Source organism: Netta rufina (assembly GCF_964035555.1).
Source record: "Netta rufina genome assembly, chromosome: 4".
Taxonomy (NCBI): domain Eukaryota; kingdom Metazoa; phylum Chordata; class Aves; order Anseriformes; family Anatidae; genus Netta; species Netta rufina.
The window spans coordinates 45,662,880-45,683,286 of NC_140127.1; the positions used below are offsets into that span (position 1 = coordinate 45,662,880).

The window sequence follows — 20,407 nt, forward strand, 5'->3', positions numbered from 1 at the left end:
TTTTTTGTCATTACTAAAGAATTATTTCTAATACTGTTATTCAGTGTTTCTTCCCTTCAGTATCCATTCTGTTTATAAGCCTTTGTTAGCCATCAGAAAACCTTACTGTATAAAACTGAGTTTCAGAATTATAAATCTGGTCTTGATCCTCCAGCTGGAAAAGTTACTTGACTGTGATGTTTTTACTCACGTGCTTCTCCTTAACATTCATGGCAGACAATGAATTTTTCTTCGTTGATCCTGACATAAAGCTAAGTAAAGTAGCTCCAGAAGGATGGAAAGAAGAACCAAAGAAAAAGAACAAGCCCCCTGTCAACTTCACTCTGTTTTTTCGCATCAAGTTTTTTGTGGATGATGTCAGTCTTATACAGTGAGTGTATGAACATCTTTTTAACCTCTTAAGCCCTAAATTTAAGTATGGAAATTGGATATTAATCAAACACTCTAAATTCCTGAAAGGAAGAGTACCAAAGACGGTGTGTTTTTTTTGTATTTTCCTTCTTCTAGGCATACTCTCACTTGTCACCAGTACTATCTGCAGCTGCGGAAGGACATCCTGGAAGACAGAATGCACTGTGATGATGAGACAGCCTTATTACTAGCATCCCTAGCTCTTCAAGCTGAGTATGGAGATTACCAGGCAGAGGTAATCAATTTCATCTCTGAGAAACTGTTCTTTGTGTTCTTGCTGCTTAATAAAAGAACAGACTGTGAGCAGCCGTGCGTGCTTTGCAGTTCTGCCCTAGACAAAAAGGTCAGCCAATATGCTGCTGACAACTGTAGTTTTCGTACAGTCTAACAGAGGACATGCACAGGGCTGTCCCAGAACCTGGTTCAAGATCTAGATGTTGAACCCTTCCTATTCAGTAGAAGTGGAGTCAGCTTGGATGGGCTTTGAAACTATATGTGAAACTAAGCTATGGGTCACAGCTGGGAGTCTGAATCCCTTCCCTTACTCAGTCTGAGTTTGCAAATGTGCAATTCTGCCTAAAATTAACTTTAAAGCTAAATTAATTCAGTCACGCCCATATAGTCTGTAGCGTATGGAAATGCTGTCACAAAAATGTTTCATGTTGTAGGTGCATGGCATGTCGTATTTCAGACTAGAACACTATGTCCCAGCTAGAGTGATGGAGAAACTAGATACATCCTACATCAAGGAAGAGCTGCCAAAATTGCACAGCACTTACGTGGGTGCTTCTGAAAAAGAGACAGAGTTGGAGTTCTTGAAGGTAAGTGGTAACTGTTTGCTTCCTTAGTCTGGCTGCATGAAATTCCTTTTGAGAAGCTGGGTGCATGGACTTCAAATGAAATCAGAGGAAGCCAGCTTGAAAGGAAGAAAGCTGAAAAGATCTCAAAAGATTAATTGTTAAAAGTGGGGTAAAAATTGTAATAGATGAGAAGGAAATCCCTTATGCTTTTTTTTTCCACCACCAGTAGTCTACTTGCTTTAACTCAAATAGGTTAATTAAAAGCAACTATTGATCCTTGTGTTCATTTTAAAGGAAGCCATGATTATGAGGCAGCACAGCCTGCATGCCCTACATAGTTTATTCTTTCTGCTGTGAGGATAAAAGAGAATTTAAATAATGAAAAGTTTTGTTAGATCTAATACCTTTTATGCTAGTTAGGACACATAGTATAAAGTGAGCCAGAAACATTACCAAGCAGACTTTCTTTTGCAGATAGTGTGTACGATGATAGGAAAACTGTAATTGCAGACATTCTTGCTTTATTCTAAAAGGACCGATTGAGAAATACGTGTATAATTATGGGCTTTGCTGCTGTTGCTCATGAGATAATGATCCGGTCCTGCCTTGATTCAATGGCTGAAAATGAATTAAGCATCTGAGACGCTGGGTAACTATTACACTGTATTTCCAGAGTCACTCTCTGCACTGCAGCGGCACACTCAGAGACTGCAGCAGCAGAGGTGGTCTCGGCTGTTCTTCATGTAGCAGAAATGCGCTTGTAACCACCAGGAATTAGAGCAAGCAAGAGCTGGGGACTTGATCCTACCCAAATCAAGCCTGGCTGGGGGCGGGATAGGGAGAGCAGTTGGATTTCCTTGTTTGATTCGTTGCATCAGTCCCTTAAGCAAGTACTGAAGAGACAGCGAGAAGGGCTGGGGGTGCAAAGTAAGTCAAACTACGTCTTTCAGCAGTGAGGATGCCTTACTGGGATCATAGAATGGAAGCGTAGATCTTATTCTGCTTTTAAGAAATATCTTAACACAACAAGTGCATCTGACTGGTTACAATTTATTCTTAGCAATTAATGAGTGGAAAGTTTGATTCCAGTTTTCATTATTCATACTTGAGTTGTTAGATTTTGTAATGAATCCTAATGAATCCTTTGCTGTAGTCTTGGGCAGTGTATCAGCAGATACTGCCAAGACTTAAAACCATCTAGAACTGTTCGTGTTGACATGTGTTAGCATCACATTCATAACCTAAGTGGAATCACCAGATGAAGAGCAATCTTTTTTTCCAAAATCCATATGTATACGTAAATATATATATTTCATACTTGTACTATATATCCTTAACTTCAGTCCCTCTTTGCGTTGATCTATGCAGTTGTGTCAGAGGCTCACAGAATATGGTATTCATCTTCATCATGTGTTGCCTGAGAAGAGATCCCAAACAGGTATCCTTCTGGGAGTGTGCTCCAAAGGAGTTGTTATTTTTGAGGTTCACAATGGTGCTCGCACACCTGTACTACGCTTCCCATGGAGAGAGACAAAGAAAATATCCTTTAGTGTAAGTCAGCCTCTTTCTGTTTGATTTTTTTTTTCCTTTTTTTACTAGCGTACGTTCTATGCTGCTCAAGTTCCAGCCTCAGAAGAGATTTTAGCACCTGTATTTTGAAGTGCATTACAGCAAATCTGTAATGGTATGAAATGTGGCTTCCCTGCTGTCTAGGAAAGAACTAATACAAAGATAGATCAGAGGCTACTGGGAGTGTGGGGAAGAGCTCTACCCATTTAGTGCATTTCTGGGCACCCTGCCCACGCTGCTGTATGGCACCTGAGAAGTGAAGGAGCCCTAGGGCGAGAATCCTGTGTCAGAGGACTGCGTACTGGCAAATGCCAGTGCTCTCTGGAAAGAATTGTTGCACCAACCTTGCTTGTCAGCTGAGGTGTTTAAGAGTCGTTAAGCTAAGTGGTATATTGGATGGCAGTGGGTGAGACACCTGGTCTGGGCTATACCAGCCAACTTCAGGGAGCACACCTTAAACTGGGGGTTGTGTGTCAGTTGTTAATGAGCTGCCAATGCTTGCTTTTATGGAGGTATTGAAAACAGTACTTCTAATTCTGATACCATATTGAAAAATTGCAGCTTGTGTTGCCTGGTCTAGGATTGTAATGGCCAATTGAAGTTTCAAGAATCTTAAAAAGACCTCAAGCATTAGCTGACAGATTTCATAAATAGAGGGGTTTATAGTTCCTCTTCTCTTGAGTGGTGCCAGCCCCTGTAAATTTCAGAGAGGTTCTTCAAAAACTCATCCTGCTAAATGTGACAGTACTAGTTGCTATTCAGCAGTAACAGCAGCAGAGACTAATTAAATAATAATGAAGTACCATCTCAGCTAGCCCAGAAGTAGCTTTAAAGTGCTTCTTTGTAAAGCTCAAATTACTTTCAAAGCCTATTTTAAACAGAAATCTCTCCCATCGATGGGAGAGATTTTTTTTTTCAGGAAAGTTTGAATGGTATCATTATGCAAAAGCAAATAAAAAATTATTCATAGGGTAGAAGAAATCACTGTCTTAAACTTGTTTTTTTTCCCCATCATGTAGAAGAAGAAAATAACTTTGCAGAACACATCAGATGGTATCAAGCATGCGTTTCAGACTGACAATAGCAAGACCTGTCAGTACCTTCTGCACCTCTGCTCTTCCCAGCATAAGTTCCAGTTACAGATGAGAACCAGGCAGAGCAACCAAGACACTCAGGACATTGGTAAGGACTGTGGTGGTTTTTAATAGTGGTCTATATTTATATTTATGAGGAGAAAAAAGTGGACTTCAGCTTCACACTACATGTGTAGCTCTACATTTAGAGAGAATGTATAAGGAGAATCTACTAGCTAAGTTTGAGACAGTGAGTTGGCAACTGTACAGAGCTGGCAGCCTTTTAAATAAAAGGAATCTAAAAATAGGTCATTAGTAGTGCTCTCCCATCTGATGAATAGCTTTTGGTATTTTTTAGGGGGGAAAAAAAAATTCCTAAAAGTGATTTGTAGATTTTGTTTAATGTGAAATGTGTTGATTTGATCGTGTGGAATTACAGATAAAACTGTGTGAACTCACTAGGACAAATAAACCAGGGAGCATTTCATGCTGCTGCATCTGTAAGTAGAGAGTGAATGGCAGTGAATGAAATTTCATGGAATATAGCAGAGGACAGAGACGTAACAGAAAGCACTTGTTGGTCCCTGTGATGTTCCATGGCATGTTTTTCACTTGCTGCACAGTGTCCTCAGTGACCAGGGAAAAAACATTTTAACATACACAAACCTAATGAAAAGAAATAGGTTGGGAAAAGAAGAGGAGAGTGCCTCTTGGATAACATTCTTTCTGCATGAATAAAAAGAGATGAGACACAGAGTTCAGGGAAAAAAGTAAGGAACAATTTTATGGCACACAAGCAAGGATATTAGCTATAACTTGAGGGATATTCACTTCTTTTATGCACAACTTCTGTGTCAATGCAGCAAACAGAACCAGGCACCGAGTTTTAAGATCGATCTTTTGGGTTCTTGAAAGGGATTCTTGAAAACCACAAAGATTGAAGGGTTAAGGCAGTTTTACAAAGGAAGATTGTAGAGCATGCAAGAATTCTCAGTTATGGGGTTGGCAGAAAACACTCACCTGAAATCCATCGGAAAATTCAGTCTTGTATTGTCAGAGGGTGTTATGTACAAGGTCAAGAATAGAGCCCTTAAAATGTTTTATGGGGGTACTCTTCCTCAGGATGTGAACGCAGCAAGAGCCAGCATCACTGAGCTTCTGTCACTGTCAGGAAACAGATTTGTGCGTATCTGATCCAGCAGAACCATTCTTACATTGCCCATCAGCTATTTGATGTGGATAGAGAGGTGATAGTTGTATGCTAATTCACATTTTAAAATGACAAAACGTGCTCCACAACTAAACCTTCTCTCTATCTGTGTGTTTATTACAGAGCAGACTTGAGTTACTGTTGCAGTTAATTTCTGACATGTACTGGAGGAAGGAATGTCTTCCTCAAATGGCAGTGCTGAGGCTGTGGTTGCCAAATGTGCTCTGCAGTGGTGAATGCTTTGGCATTCGGTAGTGCTGCTGGATGATGCCTACCAAAAAGTAACATTTCCCTCGCAAGTTACACTGCTGCTTCCAAAAGCAGCTTATTTCCCAGCTGCATGTGTGGAGCTTAAAACACTAGCTAACAGAAAATGAGAGTTATCCACATGGTTGAGGATTGCTTTTCCTCCATCTTCCCTCTGAACTGTCTCCAGGACATCAGTGAAGTTGATGAAGGGTTCAGATGGTTTCTTTTAGAGGCTCTAACCAGCAAACATGTTGCCACAGCTTATCAAGCTGCTGTGTGAGAGCCAAGCCACAGGAACTTACCTGCTAGCCTTAGGAGGCAGTTAGGCTAATAGATGTGGGCTCAGCTCAGCTTTGCTCTGAATGAGGCGGGGTTAGGCTAGCTTGTATTATCTCAGGTTTGCTTTCAGCTAAGAATATTCACCCAGACAGTTCCCACGACTCAGCTGATACAGTAATTTAACTACAATCCAAAACCTCTCTGCTGCTTAAAGGAATTGGGATTTCAGGGGTCAAAAAGTCTGGCAAACCCCAGTCCGCATTGTCTGTTCTGTGCTAGAACATTTAGGATGTTTCTGGCAGGGGAAGTCCCCAAGTTCACTTGAGTGAACTGATGTTCTTGTACCAGGTAGAGACGTTGCCAGGCTGTGGGGGTTTTATTTGGGTGGGCAGCCGAGTTCCACCACTCCCCTTCCTCAAAGAGGAATAGGGAGAAAATATGATGCAAAGGGCTCAAGGGTTGAGATAAGGACGAGGAGATTTCTCAACAATTATTGTGATGAGCAAAACAGACTCAGCATACGGAGATAGTAAGATTTACTGCCTATTACTAACAAGCTAGAAAAGTGAGAAACAAAGGAAAAAACATAAATGCCTTCCCCCCGTCCACACTCTCCCAGCTCCTCCCCCTGAGCGGCACAGGGGAATGGAAGAATGGGGGTTGTGGTCAGTCTTTGTCTCTGCCGCTCCTTCTCGGTCACTCTCGTCCCCTGTGCTGTGGGGTCCCTCCCACGGGATGCAGTCCTTGATGAACTGATCCGGCGTGGGCTTCCCACAGGCAGCAGCTCTTCCAGAACTGCTCCAGATATGGGTCCGTACCACGGGGTCCATCCCTCAGGAGAAAACTGCTCCAACCTGACTCCCCTATGGGCAGCAGCTCCTGCCAGGTCACCTGCTCCTGCGTGGGCTCCTCTCCACGGGCTGCAGGTCCGGCCCGGAATCTGCTCCGGCAGGGGTCTTCCACAGGCAGCAGCCTCCGTCGGTGCAGGGCCACCTGCTCCACCGTGGTCTCCTCCACGGGCTGCAGCGTGGAGCCCTGCTCCACCGTGGTACTCCATGGGCTGCAGGGGGACATCCTGCTTCACCATGGTCCTCACCACAGGCCGCAGGGGACTTCTGCAAGGCTGTTCCTCACTCCTCTCACTCTCCCAGCTGCTGTGTGGCGCAGCGTTTTTTCCCGTCTTAAATCTGCTCTCACAGAGATACAAACAACATCGCTTATTGGCTTGGCTCTGGTCAGCAGTGGGGCCCTTACCTAACATGGGGCAGCTTCTAGATCCTTCTCACAGAAACCACCCCTATGGCCCTCTGCTACCAAAACTTTGCCACATTTAGCCAACAGGACTGTAAGTGTGTCAGGGACTTGTGAAGAGAGTTAACCAGTGGTTGGGTAGAAATTGTGTGGGATCTGGTAGTGTGGATGTGGGGCTGTGCTGCTTGTTCAAGTTCTGGAAAATAATTGCACGAGCAGGTTGAAGGAAGTATAGTCTTACAGTTCACTTGGCTTGAGATGCGACAGAGGTGACTTGCTTTGCAGACAGAAGTGATGTGCCTGTTCATGAGGCGGCGCGGCAGTTTAATGGGAAGTATGAATCTTTGTACTAATAAGGGGATATTTTTCAATTTAGTCTTTTTGAACTTCGGTGTAGCATACAGTTAGGTTAGCATATTATCATTAAATCCATACTTTGTGTTTTGAGCAAGCTGCATGGATGGCATATCTATGTACCTGCTGATGGTGCATACTTTTGGGTGTTATGGCTGCAGAAAAAAAAAAAAGCTTTGTTTGAGTTGGTTGTTTAAAATGCATGCCCTATATGAAGAGGTCACATTAGCTCTGGTTTATAATGTGAATTTTTTTTCTTCTTTAAAAAAAAACAAAAAACCGCAGAGCGAGCTTCATTTAGGAGCCTAAACCTTCATGCAGAGTCCGTCAAAGGATTTAACATGGGACGAGCAATCAGTACTGGCAGCCTGGCCAGCAGTACTTTGAACCGACTTGCTGTTCGACCTCTGTCAGTTCAAGCAGAGATTCTAAAGAGGTTGTCCTGCTCCGAGCTCTCGCTCTTCCAGCCTCTTCCTGGCTCTTCAAAGGACAAGAACGAGAAGACTTCATGGGAAGACAGGCCCAGGGTTATGAGCAAATCATTTCATGATCTGAGTCAGAGCCATATCTCAGTTTACCCTCCAAAGAAAAATATTATCGCTGCTTTGGACTCTTCCTCCCAAAAAATAGAGGACATAATGGGAAGAGTCTTTCAGCAAATGCCAAAATTTGATACTGGATCGGCAGCAGGAGCATTAAAACTGAGCAAGTAAGAGTCTCTCTGACCACCCTGAAATACCTTTGTGTACAGTCAATGTACATATGCATCGGTTTTGATTTATTATTCATACAATTATTTTATTACATTGATCCTTCCTTCCCTCTCCCAATTTCCTTTTCCCTCTGTCTGGTTTCCCCCTCTCTCCTTCTCCCCTTTAAGTTCAAAATCTCATGCAGGTTTAAGTAGAAGTCCTGAAAGAAAGAAAAATGAATCGGACTCATCATCCATTGAAGATACTGGTCAAGCCTATGTTGTAGGTCAGCATACAAAAATTCTATTGCGGTATTTACTAACTAACCTCTAAGACTGTTTCAGATGTAATGCTTTGATATACATATTAAGTGGTAGTAATATTTGGACTTTTAAGAAGGGATCACTTGTTAAAGTACTCCAGACACATCACCTGTAGTTCCAGAATAACTGTAGCAAAGAAACAAAAAAATACTCCTATGGAGAAAGTAACAAACCAGTCTCTACACAGGTATGCAAAGAATCAATAGTTTATGGTACCAACTGCACAAATAAGTCCTAGCAGATGGTAAAAATCAAGTTCACCAAAAAACAAGCTGAATGCTTTTAAACTTAATCATTGCTTTTAATCAATGCTTTTAAACTTAATCATTAATCATCAAAACTTAATCAAACATAAATTTTTAGTAGTGCTCTCATGAATTTCTGGTTAAAACCAGAAAACAAGGACTACAAACACAAAAACACAAAACAAGGACTGAACTGGGAACCTAGCTTTTTCTGGATTCAGAGCATCAGCTGCTCAGAAGTGAGATGAGGCATGGAATTTCTGTAGAGACTGATGGCAGCCATGTATCTTGTGCATTTAGCTTTACAATTAGTCTTGTGATCATGTGCTAACCCATGATCTCTGGGTCAGCAAGTCCAATAACCATCTTAGTTACATGTTAGACATTGCTGCTGCTGGGGGACACGCATTCCTTGTGGATGAAACTCATCAGCTGAAACTTCAGGGTTTAGAGTTTGAAGTCTGCGCTGCTTTGCTAAAAAGCTTAGATGGTCTTACCTCATTTAATTCCATAACTTAGTACATTTATTATTTCATTCTGTGTAAAGGACAGCTGTATTTACTCGGCATTGCTTCTTCCAAAGAAAATATGGTCCTAAGTGCAAACCAAGTTGAATAGAAATATTTGGTCCAAGTAGCTTGTTACTGCCCAGACTTGCTTGTTACTGTTTAAAACCTTACAAGGCTACTGTTCTGTTGCTTTATAAAGATAGGTATATTCATGAAATCGTGTAACAAAAATTAGTCTTTGACTTAGGCCTTTCCTTAAAGCCCTGCTAATTTTATCTGAAGTTAAGAGTGGCTGTCAAGGCCAAAGCTCTGTCCTTTCTTTAATTCTTTGTCTTTGCATGAGCTACCTCCCTCTCTTAACTTCGAATTGGGACCAAAGTACTTTAAACACCACAATTTGCTAAACCATAACTTCTTTGGTGTCATTTTTTCAACTAAATAATCCGATATTGTGTATGAGCTCATGCATGTTTTGTGTAATGTCTGAAGCTTCTCCGTAGCTTTATGAAAAAAAAACAATAATGTCTAATACTTGCATTCATGTTGCAGGTGTTAGCGTGAATAGTTCTGGAAATCTTCCAACATCAACACCATTAAAAGAGAGCAGTAAGTTGATAAATGGCATGTCCATTTAATTATTTCAGTCAGTTACTTGTAATTTGTACTTGTCAAGTGCTTCACTTGAACCTGTCTTGTTTCTTGGCTATTCTTAAATCAGGTAACTTCTGCCACTTAGTTGGATGTGGAACATTTTGCTAGATACAGCTTCCATTATTTGTTTTGGATGGCTTTTTGAGGGAGATTTTTACATTTGTGTAATGCTTTTCTGCTGTGGAGGGTGTCTGTTCAGTCTGACGCTTGGAAAGTTGTGTTACCTAACATGCCATGCCCTTCCAAGCTCATTTCCCTTACTTGTGAGGCTAATGATGCTGTAGGGTCTCAAAAGACTGTTTTGACTTTTGCAGTGGGGATCATAACCTTTTTCCAGATGGAGAAGTCTGTCACATTCTCTTGCATCAGTTTTTTTTGTTTGTTACTGATGTGCAGAGCACACTAGGTTTCTGCTGTTGTGGAAGCACTTCTACCATTTACAGCAAAACTGAGCTAACTGTCCAGTCTAAACAAATTCCATCTTCTACAGGTAGAAAAGTCACAAGGTCAGACTTAGAATACATTGCCTTTTTCTGAATTGCAGGAGATGTTGTTGTGGTGGCTTTTTATTACTATTACTATTATTATTATTATTTATTTATTTATTTTATTTTTCCTAAATCATGCTGCTTCTGTCTCCTAAGTGCCTGGGTCTGTTTCAGCCTGCTGAGGACACTCATAAGTCACATAAAGCTACCGTGAGTGTGTTCAGATTTGAGAAGTGGCAGAGTCACCAGCCTTTAGAGCTGCAAATGTGGAAGTCAATTTAAACAAGATAGGGTCTAGGAGATGTTTCTAATGTTGACTGTTGTTTAAACAAAGGACTGTCATTAAAAGAATTTACTCTTAACCTTCAGGACCTTAATATATTAAGCCTCAGTTTCACTTTTACCAAAGTGTTTAAGCCCTGTGTCCCTGAGCAGGGTACATAATAACAGACCTATATACCTGGCTGAACTGAGACCTATCAATTTGAAGATTTAAGGCTCAGGTGAGCTCAGACTATACTAAGTGCTTTTCTTAGAAGGAAACAAAGATTTTACCTGCTGAAGATGGGATAAGGTGCAAGTTTTTTTTATATATATTTTTTTTTACTCATACATGGCTTGGAACATCCAAGCTGGACCCACTGCTTCAAAGAAGCTTTTCAGTTTTTCAGAGGACTAATTTCTCCTATGGAATAGGATTTAAAGGCAAACCTAAAAGGATGTGCATGTGCAAGTGTTCATCTCGTGCCTGATCAGCAAATGTTGGCTTTTCAGCTGACTCTCTGCAAACAACACAGAGCAGAGTTTCCTCACCAGAAAGAGAGATCACTTTAGTGAACTTGAAAAAGGATGAAAAAATGGGTTTAGGTAAGTGACTTTAAAATTGTTGAGTTTGTTATTTTGTATGTTCATTGAAGCTGAAAATAAAATACAGTTTTGGTGTTCTGTTTTAAGTATTTATCATAGGACTGAGGAAAACAGACATGGGCTGGATTTCTAAGGCATTTGTTTAAGATGCAGAAGCCTAGGCTTTCTTAATAGCACGTGCTACTGACTTGCTTGGTGTTAAGCAAGCCTGTTTCTTGGCTTCTCTATATTACGTGTGGTATAACATTTCTGATTATTGTGAAATAATCATCGTAGAAGTTAGCATTTGAAGTTTGTCTCTGTGTTCAGCTAACACGTGGACACCTCGCAGTCATGACAACTTGGAGGTTTTAAAGAGAAAACCTTATAAAGCTATTAACAAATAATTGTGTTCTCGTAATGTCATTGAATGGAACGTGAGTTTGAGGTTTAATGAGTCTGGAAGCTGAGATATTTGGCTTCCATTCCTCATGTTGTTGTAGTTTTTCGTAAACCCATGTAATTTTTCTCTTTAATTTGATAACAGTTACACTTGAGGGGAGGCTCTTAGAAGTATCCTTTAGGGTATAGTTCTGTCATTCCACATGAGACTATTTTGTAAATTTGAAGACGGAAAAAGTCGACAAGATCATATTGTGCAGGGTCAACACTGGACATTAAGATAAGAGCTGACCAAAAAGGATAGCAGTTCATATGAACTTCACCTTTTCTTTCCCATGCAATCTGTTACTTTGCTGTTCTGCTAGAGTAGTGGAGACCTGTAATCTCTGACCTTTTAGTTTCTTGATCATGGACATCTTTGCCAGCTTTGCCTTGTAGAATTGGCAGATAGATCTTAGAAGCTTCAAAAGAAAGCCTAGGTATGTTGCACTTCAGTATAGAAAACTGGGCTTTGAAGAACCCAGTTCTTAATATCAGGGTCAGACATTTAAGTAAAGCATCTAACATTTTAAGTGCAAATACTTTTCATCCAGTCAGCGAATGGATATATAATGTTATCTTTTTGTGCATGTTTTTTGTGCCACAGCTGACAGCTAGACAAAGTCTGAACTGCTTACTTAAAAAACAAGAACACAGTAAAGTTATCAAAAAGCTTTATTGTTTACTTTCGTGTAGAATTCCTTGAGAGGTATAGATGATTTTGTGTTACTTTACATATGTTAGAATGACTAAGTTTTTGTCTGTTTTGAAACATAGACTTGCAGTGTATTAAGTTTAACTGTGATCACTGACATATTTGCATGCTTTGGACCTTTTTTAATAGGCTTTCAAATAGTTGGTGGAGAGAAGACTGGCAAACTTGATCTGGGAATTTTTATTCATTCAGTTACTCCTGGAGGGCCAGCTGATCTGGAAGGATCTCTAAAGCCAGGTGAATACTGTAAATTAGCAGAGGTGTATGCATGACACAAAAGACCAAACACCTATGTAGTGCAGTTGCCATCTATGGCTGCAGAAGACAGTCCCTTAAATATGCTAAACTTCAGATCCCTTCAGGATAACTTAGAAAACTGGTAATGTGCATCTCAGTTGAACAATATGAAAATAAAAGACATTAGCATCACAATAAAAATTGTAAACTTGAAGGAGTAGAAAATGGAAAATTTGTAAAAAGAGAGAGGTTTTATTTGATACTATCTCTTCATTGGTACTTTCTAATTTAAAACTGTTTAAACTCCCAATCCATACCAAGTTTTAGGGAAAAATGTATGCAATCCTGTTAATACTATTTAAAAAGAGAAAATGGATTTTATGTAATATCAGTGCTTATTTGTTTTAGTCTGTGTCTTGAACTGAACTGCACAGTCTACTTAATTTCTCAGTTTCTGCTTTTGCATCCATTCTGCTTATGGCCAAGGAAAAGGTTGAATGAGTGAAAAAAAAAATCAGGAAAGAATAACAGGGAAAGGTTTGGCAGTTTCAAAAAAGGAAATATCAGTTGTTGATTTTTTTCTTATTAATGATTAGGGCTCCTTTTCCTAGCATCAGTTTAATTTTAGTAGTTTTTATTCCATGCTTTGCATAAATATGTTCAGACCTGCACACTCATGTCATCAATGATGGCTGCAAATATGTATGTTAGATTGTATCTGAACAAATCATTTTGTGCAGGACACCGACTAATATCCGTGAATAGCACAAGTTTAGAGGGTGTCAGCCATCATGCAGCATTAGAAATTATAGAGAATGCACCTGAAGATGTGACACTTGTTATCTCTCAGCCCAAGGACAAGCTATCCAAAGGTAAGGAGAGAAATATTCTTTACTATTAAAGAGTTCTTATTTGAGTTTGAACAATCTGCCTTCTCTGACAACTTTTGTAAAGTCCTTTCTCTGTTTCCTTTACTTCACTGATCTGAGCAACTGACCTAGCCACAAAATGCCACCCATAACTTCAGTCACTTCTGTGGAAACCCAGCTAATACGTGCTTGTGTTTTGGGACTGAAAGCAGACACATTGAGCTTAGCAGTAAGATAACTTGTGGTAACCTTTAGTGAGGACACAGTGCTTGCACTTTAAGATGAAAGTGTTCTACGTAATATGGACTGGTAAAACCGTGCGTGGCTGTAAGCTGAGAAATTTCTATAATACTGCAGACAAGATGTTACCAGCAGCTCCTGACTGTCTTGTCTCCTGATTTTTCAGCATCATCCAACGCTGCACACCTCACTAACGGAGCCAGGACTTATTTAAGGAGGCCGTCGTCAGTGCAAGACAATGAGGCGGAGTCCTCTTCGGAAGAGCACAACCGGTCCTGCGGCCACCAGAGGCCTGTCTCAGGGAGTTTGTCCGGCTTGTCAGGAGCCAAGCGGGATGGGAGCATGAGCTCCCAGGACTCCAGAACGGAGAGTGCCAGCCTGTCTCAGAGCCAGAGTGCCGGCTTCTTTGGCAAACGTGCAAGTGGCAGAGCCCAGCAGGATCCTCAGAACAACAGTGATTCCCAGACTGGGCTTTCAAAAAGTAATGAGAAGAGAAGATCGTCGTCTGACAGTACCCGAGCAAAAATTAAAAGGCCTGGGGTAGTAGAGTCGGTGGAATATTCTGACCGAGGAGATTCGGACATGGATGAAGCAACTTACTCCAGCAGTCAGGAGCAGCAGGCAGATAAAAAGGCATAGTTTATTTCATATGAGCATTTCCCATCGGTGTTAAGAGTGGGAATGAAATAGCTGCCTGTGGGTGTGAATAAGGTGAAAGGGTATGGGGGAAGGCCAGCCTAGCCTGCAGCTTATCCTGCTAATGGCAAATGCTAGGAGCTAATTTCTACTAGTTTGGTGATTTTGTTCAAAATGAGTGGAGAAAATCACTCCTGTGACTTCCAAGAGCTTTCCAATATCACATCACGGGCATGTGTTAGTTGAGGCAGATTCTGCTTTGGGATGAATGTGTAGTGCTCTTGCTGATTCTGTAGAGAACATGTTTTCAGTTCTTTGGTTTTGTCCAGTGTGATGGTGGGGTAATGGCCACTAGATAAATTAATTTACCTGGAAGACAATGTAAATTTTTCCTAGATAGATAAATTAGTAGTGATGTATCTGGAATGTGTAGCTGAACTCCTATTGTTTGGGAGTTAATTATCTAATCAAGGAAAAAATGCTCTTGTTTAATAAGAACTTCACTGCAGCGAGCCATGCCTGGGCAGAGAGCTTGCTGCTTCACCTTGCTGAAAGCACATGAGAAAGTACTATGAATTCATCCCTAACTTGCAATGATCCCTATTTTTTGGCTGATGGAGATAGTTCAGTGAAGTTGTAATCATTAATCCAACAGACCCTAGGCTGCTGTAATACTGAAGTTTTATGGTTAAGTTTCTCTGCTCCACAACCAGCTCACTTTGACAGTAAAGACTCAGCCACTGAAAGTCAGGCATGTTTCTGCACTAAAACTTTGACTGCAGCATTAAAGGAGTTAAAGCTAGGAGTCTTATGAGTCAGACCGATGGGCCCTTTCCCATGTGGACTCCTTTTGGCTGCATCTGACTCAAAAGCTCATCCTGTGGGGTCTTAACTGCAAACTTCTGTTCTAACAGAAACCTTTCTCTTTGTTTTTCTTTTTGCTTTTTGTTTTAAATAAAGGAATCTTCCTCAGCGAATACAGCACACAAAACGAATTCTAAAAAGGTTACTGCAGCACTTCTTAAACCTGGAGATATCTTTGAGGTTGAACTAGCCAAAAAAGATAACGGCTTGGGAATAAGTGTCACGGTACTGTTTGACAAGGTTTTTAGATGTTTTCTCTTTTTCTCTACTCCCAGCAACCCATTAATTACTAAATTACAAGGAAGCAAAACATTTTCTGGAGTCACTGCAGAGTATACAACTTTACTGACATAGAATTCATCTCACCAAAGCTGAAAAATTATAGTATTTTAAGTCCCTTTTTTGTCATCTCCCCTTTTAAGTAACCCTTGTTTGTTGTTTTATGGTATATCCCCAAAGTCCTAGTAGAATCTTACTGTAGAAACTACTTGCAAGGACAAATAAAAAGATGGTATTTGGCCCCTGCCACCCAATAACATGCAATGGAGAGAAATAAGACCTTTTCTGATGGGCATCACAGGCAGTGGAAGGAGTAGTGTTACCTCAGGGTATCAGAGCACTTCCATGCGTACATGCACCGTGTTCTGTGTTCTCCCTCTGCTGGTTAAAAAGCAGAAAGCAAAAAAAAAAATACTTAAATCCAAATTAGACCTGGCTGACACAGCCTCCTTGCAAGGTTACTGCCCTATGAGATCAAAAATATATTTTTAGTGGAGAAATTTCTCATTGGGTTATAAAATTTTGAAGGTAGTTGGTGTTTAGGGCCTGCCATCCTGCAGAGTGGCACTTCGGGGTGATGAGAAGGATTTAGAACTGAGATGCACACATTTTTCACAGCTCCTGTTTTTTTGTGTCTTAAATGCTTTTTGGGTAGCTTCATATTCCAATATACACATTGCTGGGCTCCCTCTGAGTCTGCGGAGAAGCTCTGGTGGTGCAGCATTAGCTGTCTGTGAGCCAGAATCACTAAGGCCCTCAAAAAGCAATGCCATTTGAGCTTGGGCAGGTGTTTTCAGCTTAAACCTTCAGACTTCTATGATGTGAGAGAAGGCAGCTCTCCTTAGTTTGATGTTGAATCAGAGTAGAACACTGCATGGTGTGCATCTTCTGCGTTGGCTGTTGATGCCTGCTGTGCTCTCCAACATCTTGGAGCGCCTGTGTGCATGCGAGCCTTAAACCCCAGTGCAAAGCAGACATCTTTTTGCTGAAAGGCACCTGTTTGCCCTGAGTGTGTCTGCACTGTGAAGCATTGTGTTTTTACAGCCTTCCCACCTCAGCTTCACTCGTAACAAATTGCATGACTGTGGGAACGTGCTTTGTGAAACAGTTTGCTTTTGACGGTTTGGCTGTTCTTTATACATGGCAGTAGCCAGAGTGCTTCCTGAGTGCAGCTATCCTTGTGTGACACAGCATTTAACTACGCAGTGTTCTGACTGCAAAAAGGCTGACAAATCCTGGTTTTGCTCTCCTTTTAGGGTGGTGTAAATACCAGCATAAGGCACGGTGGCATTTATGTGAAAGCGATTATTCCTAAGGGAGCAGCCGAAGCAGATGGCAGAATAGAAAAAGGTAATATTTCACTTGGTTCAGTCAGACTCTTAATGTGCAAAATGACAGATAACTGTCTGTGGTGGACTTGAGGGGTACTCTGTGGCCTAGAAGCTAGGAAATATTGTGGATAAAATTACAATTAGAGGAGGCACTGAGAAGAAGAGCAGTTTCCCCGAGCTACTGCATTTGCACTTGCAATTTTATATACTGTCTCAAATGATTTGACAGGCACTTCTGCAGGTGAAGATAAAATGTTAAGACAATTGCAGAACCAACAGAAAAGTGTAGGGTTGGTGGAAAGGAAAAATATGGAATATGCTGCATGATTTTATTTCCCTAATGCAGCCTGTGGTAATGCAGAACACTTCTCTGTGTCAGCCATGGAGAGGGCTTTGTTTTATTTGTGGTCCTCTTGCTCATCATGCAGGGTAACTTGACACAGAGAATCAATGTAATTGCTATGATTTTTCCTGTTTCTAAACCAGGCTTCATTCTTTACTAAAGAGAGAATTGCCCTTATAGACTGAAATATTTTTTAATAAAGATTTTGAGGTTTGTGGCAGGTAGCATTCTCACAGTTAATGCTGGCTTTGACATGCTGTTATCCCAGATTCGTTGAGTTGCAGAGTTCTCTTTGCTCGGAGAACAGAGGGGAGAGAGGATTTACTTCGGTAACTGCCTTTGTTAGCTGAGACTTGAAGGTTTCTGTATGTCATGTATGTTTTACAGATGTTCTGATTAATTTTTCTCAGAGGATTCATCATTTATTTGTAGGTGACCGTGTGCTTTCTGTCAATGGGATTAGTTTGGAAGGCGCTACCCATAAACAAGCTGTGGAAACACTGCGAAACACTGGGCAGGTAAGTGGTGGTGGTTCATTCCTTCTGTCTGTAGTAAACTGGCTGTTCATGAGGGAATAAAAATAGAGGAAATTACAGACAAGAATCCTCCGCAGTGTGCTGGTTGTTTCAGGTGTGATTTCTCAGACTCTGTTGCTTCCTGGGTCCCAAATCTCTCTGTCCATCCAAGCCAAGTTCTGGTGCTGTGTGTGGGTGAGAGATCTGCAAGCCATTGGTTTCTGCTTGACCCTGAGTTTCGTAGGAAGGAAGCTGGGTTGTGTGGGTTGGAAAACAGCTCTGGCATGCTACAGTAAGGTCCTGAATCTGATCCACTGGGAACACAAGGGCCTCCATGTGTGCAGCTGTTTGCATGTTGTGTGGGTAGCTTTAGTTGAGTGTTACCTTTTTGGAAGGCACTAGAGTCTGTCAGCAGTGTCTCCTTGTAGTGCTGTTCATGGCTGCTGCTTCATCTATGGAAGTACATGCACACCTGAAAATAGCCACTGACTGCACACATCCAGAACTACAAAGGATTACTGTCTGTGCACACGTTAGAAAATGCTTTTAACTCTTCCCTCTACCCGTGTGAAAATCACCATCTTTGATGCTTCTTAACCCCTTCAGAGCCTTATTGGATGAAAACCTTTTCTGCTTCTGCCTTGACAAATAATTTGCAAGCCCGTTAGTTTATTATGGAACTTGTCGCTCACAGACTTTAAAATAAGGAGCAAACTGAGGACATGGCAGGGAGGAAGGGAGGTGTCCATAAAGCTTGCTGCTGTAAAATTTAAGATACTGACAAATTAGAAAGAAACATAAACTGTGTCATCTCTGTGACTGTTGCAACTTAACTAGAGATTGTTTCATCCCTTTAGGTGGTGCATCTGCTGTTGGAAAAAGGGCAACTTTCAGCAGCAAAGGTTCATGCTCCGGTAACACCACAGTGCACGCCTCCAAATCAGGTGGGGCAATGTGAGCCTCAGGGGAAACCAGCGATAAAAGCTACAAATGCCAAAGACTACAGCTTTGTCACTGCAGGTCAGGTCTTGTAGGAAAACTGTCTGAAGTCTCAAAGCATCCTTTAGCTTTAAGTAATTGTTTTCTCTTATCTTCTGTGAAATAGAAAGGCAGACAGGAGACAAAGCTGGTAGGAATCTCTACCAAGCACCAGTTTCTTACTTTTTGTTCTGTTGCATTTGTTGTGAAGGTTTCCTTTCTCATCTTGTTAATGTAATTCAGTGACTATTAACTGTTTCCTCTCTCACTGCTCCTGGTTGTTTCCCAATTTTGTCAGCCTTGCAGCCCAGGTTGGTAGCAAGATTGGGATAAAAGGGATGCTGCTAGCTCTGGTACCAAGTAGAGGTTGAGATACTCAGGTATGAGAGCTTCTGTAGGTCCTGCTGTTCCTGTGTAGATGAGAATAGACATCAAGAGCTGGGTGAGGCCAGAAGAGGGACTGGAAAGGTGAGAATTTTCTGGCTGACTAGAGGCTGGCACTCCTCAGCTCCTGCTGGGGATGTGTGGAAAGGGAGGGAAGCCTACTCAGATGGCAAAGCCACTTCAGATGGCTTTTTGTCTTCCTGTGTGGGGTTTATCTTGTCTGTCAGGATCTACCCTTACTTCTCTTACAAATGTCTGATCAGTGGCCAGAAGGGTTACACCACTTGGCTGTAACAGCCTCCTGAATGGACTGTTTTGGAGATGCCCTGGCTTTCAGCAACTTGGAAGGTGAAGGAGAACCATGTGAGGGGGAGAGTGTGCAATGTCACATCTTGAGTCAGAGCACATGCTGCTTTTTTTTTTTGGTAACAACCAGTACGGTGTAGGAAATCATGTGTAACTCTTTCTCTTGCAGAGAACACATTTGAGGTGAAGCTGTTGAAGAATAGCTCAGGCCTTGGGTTCAGCTTCTGCCGTGAGGATAATCTTACCCCAGAGCAGCTGGGCTCAACCATTGTGAGGGTGAAAAAGCTCTTTCCTGGGCAGCCTGCTGCAGAAAGTGGGCAGATAGAAATTGGGGACGTCATTCTCAAAGTGAACGGGGCATCGCTGAAGGGTTTATCCCAGCAGGTTTGTGCTTTCTCCTGTCTGTCTTAGTGGTGTGGTAGCCTTGAAAGTCTTGGTGTCTGTGTCTAATACTGAATCCAACTCTGGCCATAGGAAGTCATCTCTGCTCTGAGGGGAACATCTCCAGAAGTTTCTCTTCTCCTTTGTCGGCCACCACCCGGTATACTACCAGACATCGATCCTTCTTTGTTGGTAATGTCTATGGCATAGAATATTTTTCTTTTAATTACTGTTTGAAGGTTTATTTATTTGGCCTAGTGGATTAGTTAAATAAATGCAAAATGGGGGTGGAAAGATGGGTGAACGGCACTCACAGAAATTTTATTCCTCTGGTAAATTCCTCTATCCATGTACCAAGGGTTTCACAGATGCTAAAAGAATACAAGCCTTCCGTAACGTGTTTGTGGTTTGTTTATTATTAGGTAGTCTAAAACATTTGAGATTGGCTTAAACCTTTGGGGAGAGGGGGGTTGATTTGTAGAAAATAGGTTTGAAAAATATGTTCTATTTGTCTGCTTCTGGCACCTGTAAAACTGGGGAAAAGGTTGTTATATTTACTTGCTGGACTTGAGAGATGTTCCAAAGAACATGTTACAAAGCACGCCAGTAAGTAAATCAAAAGAACAGAAGAACGTTCTGTTCAACAGAAGGATACTTAGAAAAAGTGGAAAAACAAATATTTCAGTAAAAGAATATATAGAGGAGTTTGTCTGAAATGTAGGCTTTCCATAATACAGGGAAAAAAGTATAAAAGGAGTGGCAAAAATTCTATTTAAGTTACTTAATTTCATGTTCACACTGTTAAATCCACTCAAGTCTGATGGCAGAAACCTAAATGTACAAATAAAAATGTAAGCAAAGCAAAGATTAGAGTAAGGAAATGAGATGAACAAGTAAGCATTATAATACAAACAACTAATCCTATAATCCATTTCTAG

General features: G+C 41.2%; 1 protein-coding gene across 1 annotated transcript in view; it reads left to right on the top strand.

The window, feature by feature from the left end:
• The window catches only part of PTPN13 (protein tyrosine phosphatase non-receptor type 13), a gene marked incomplete at its 5' end in the record, with an annotated part of 85,814 nt that overhangs the window by 47,651 nt on the left and 17,756 nt on the right, over positions 1–20,407 (top strand). Inside the window, 18 exons of the mRNA XM_084285815.1 lie at positions 217–370; positions 508–646; positions 1,080–1,232; positions 2,580–2,762; positions 3,800–3,962; positions 7,482–7,905; positions 8,077–8,174; positions 9,515–9,571; positions 10,879–10,971; positions 12,236–12,343; positions 13,084–13,215; positions 13,619–14,085; positions 15,049–15,192; positions 16,488–16,581; positions 17,338–17,423; positions 18,278–18,440; positions 19,258–19,472; positions 19,563–19,661. Coding sequence (XP_084141941.1) covers positions 217–370; positions 508–646; positions 1,080–1,232; positions 2,580–2,762; positions 3,800–3,962; positions 7,482–7,905; positions 8,077–8,174; positions 9,515–9,571; positions 10,879–10,971; positions 12,236–12,343; positions 13,084–13,215; positions 13,619–14,085; positions 15,049–15,192; positions 16,488–16,581; positions 17,338–17,423; positions 18,278–18,440; positions 19,258–19,472; positions 19,563–19,661 — 2,972 coding nt within the window. The remainder of the gene's footprint in view (positions 1–216; positions 371–507; positions 647–1,079; positions 1,233–2,579; positions 2,763–3,799; positions 3,963–7,481; positions 7,906–8,076; positions 8,175–9,514; positions 9,572–10,878; positions 10,972–12,235; positions 12,344–13,083; positions 13,216–13,618; positions 14,086–15,048; positions 15,193–16,487; positions 16,582–17,337; positions 17,424–18,277; positions 18,441–19,257; positions 19,473–19,562; positions 19,662–20,407) is intronic.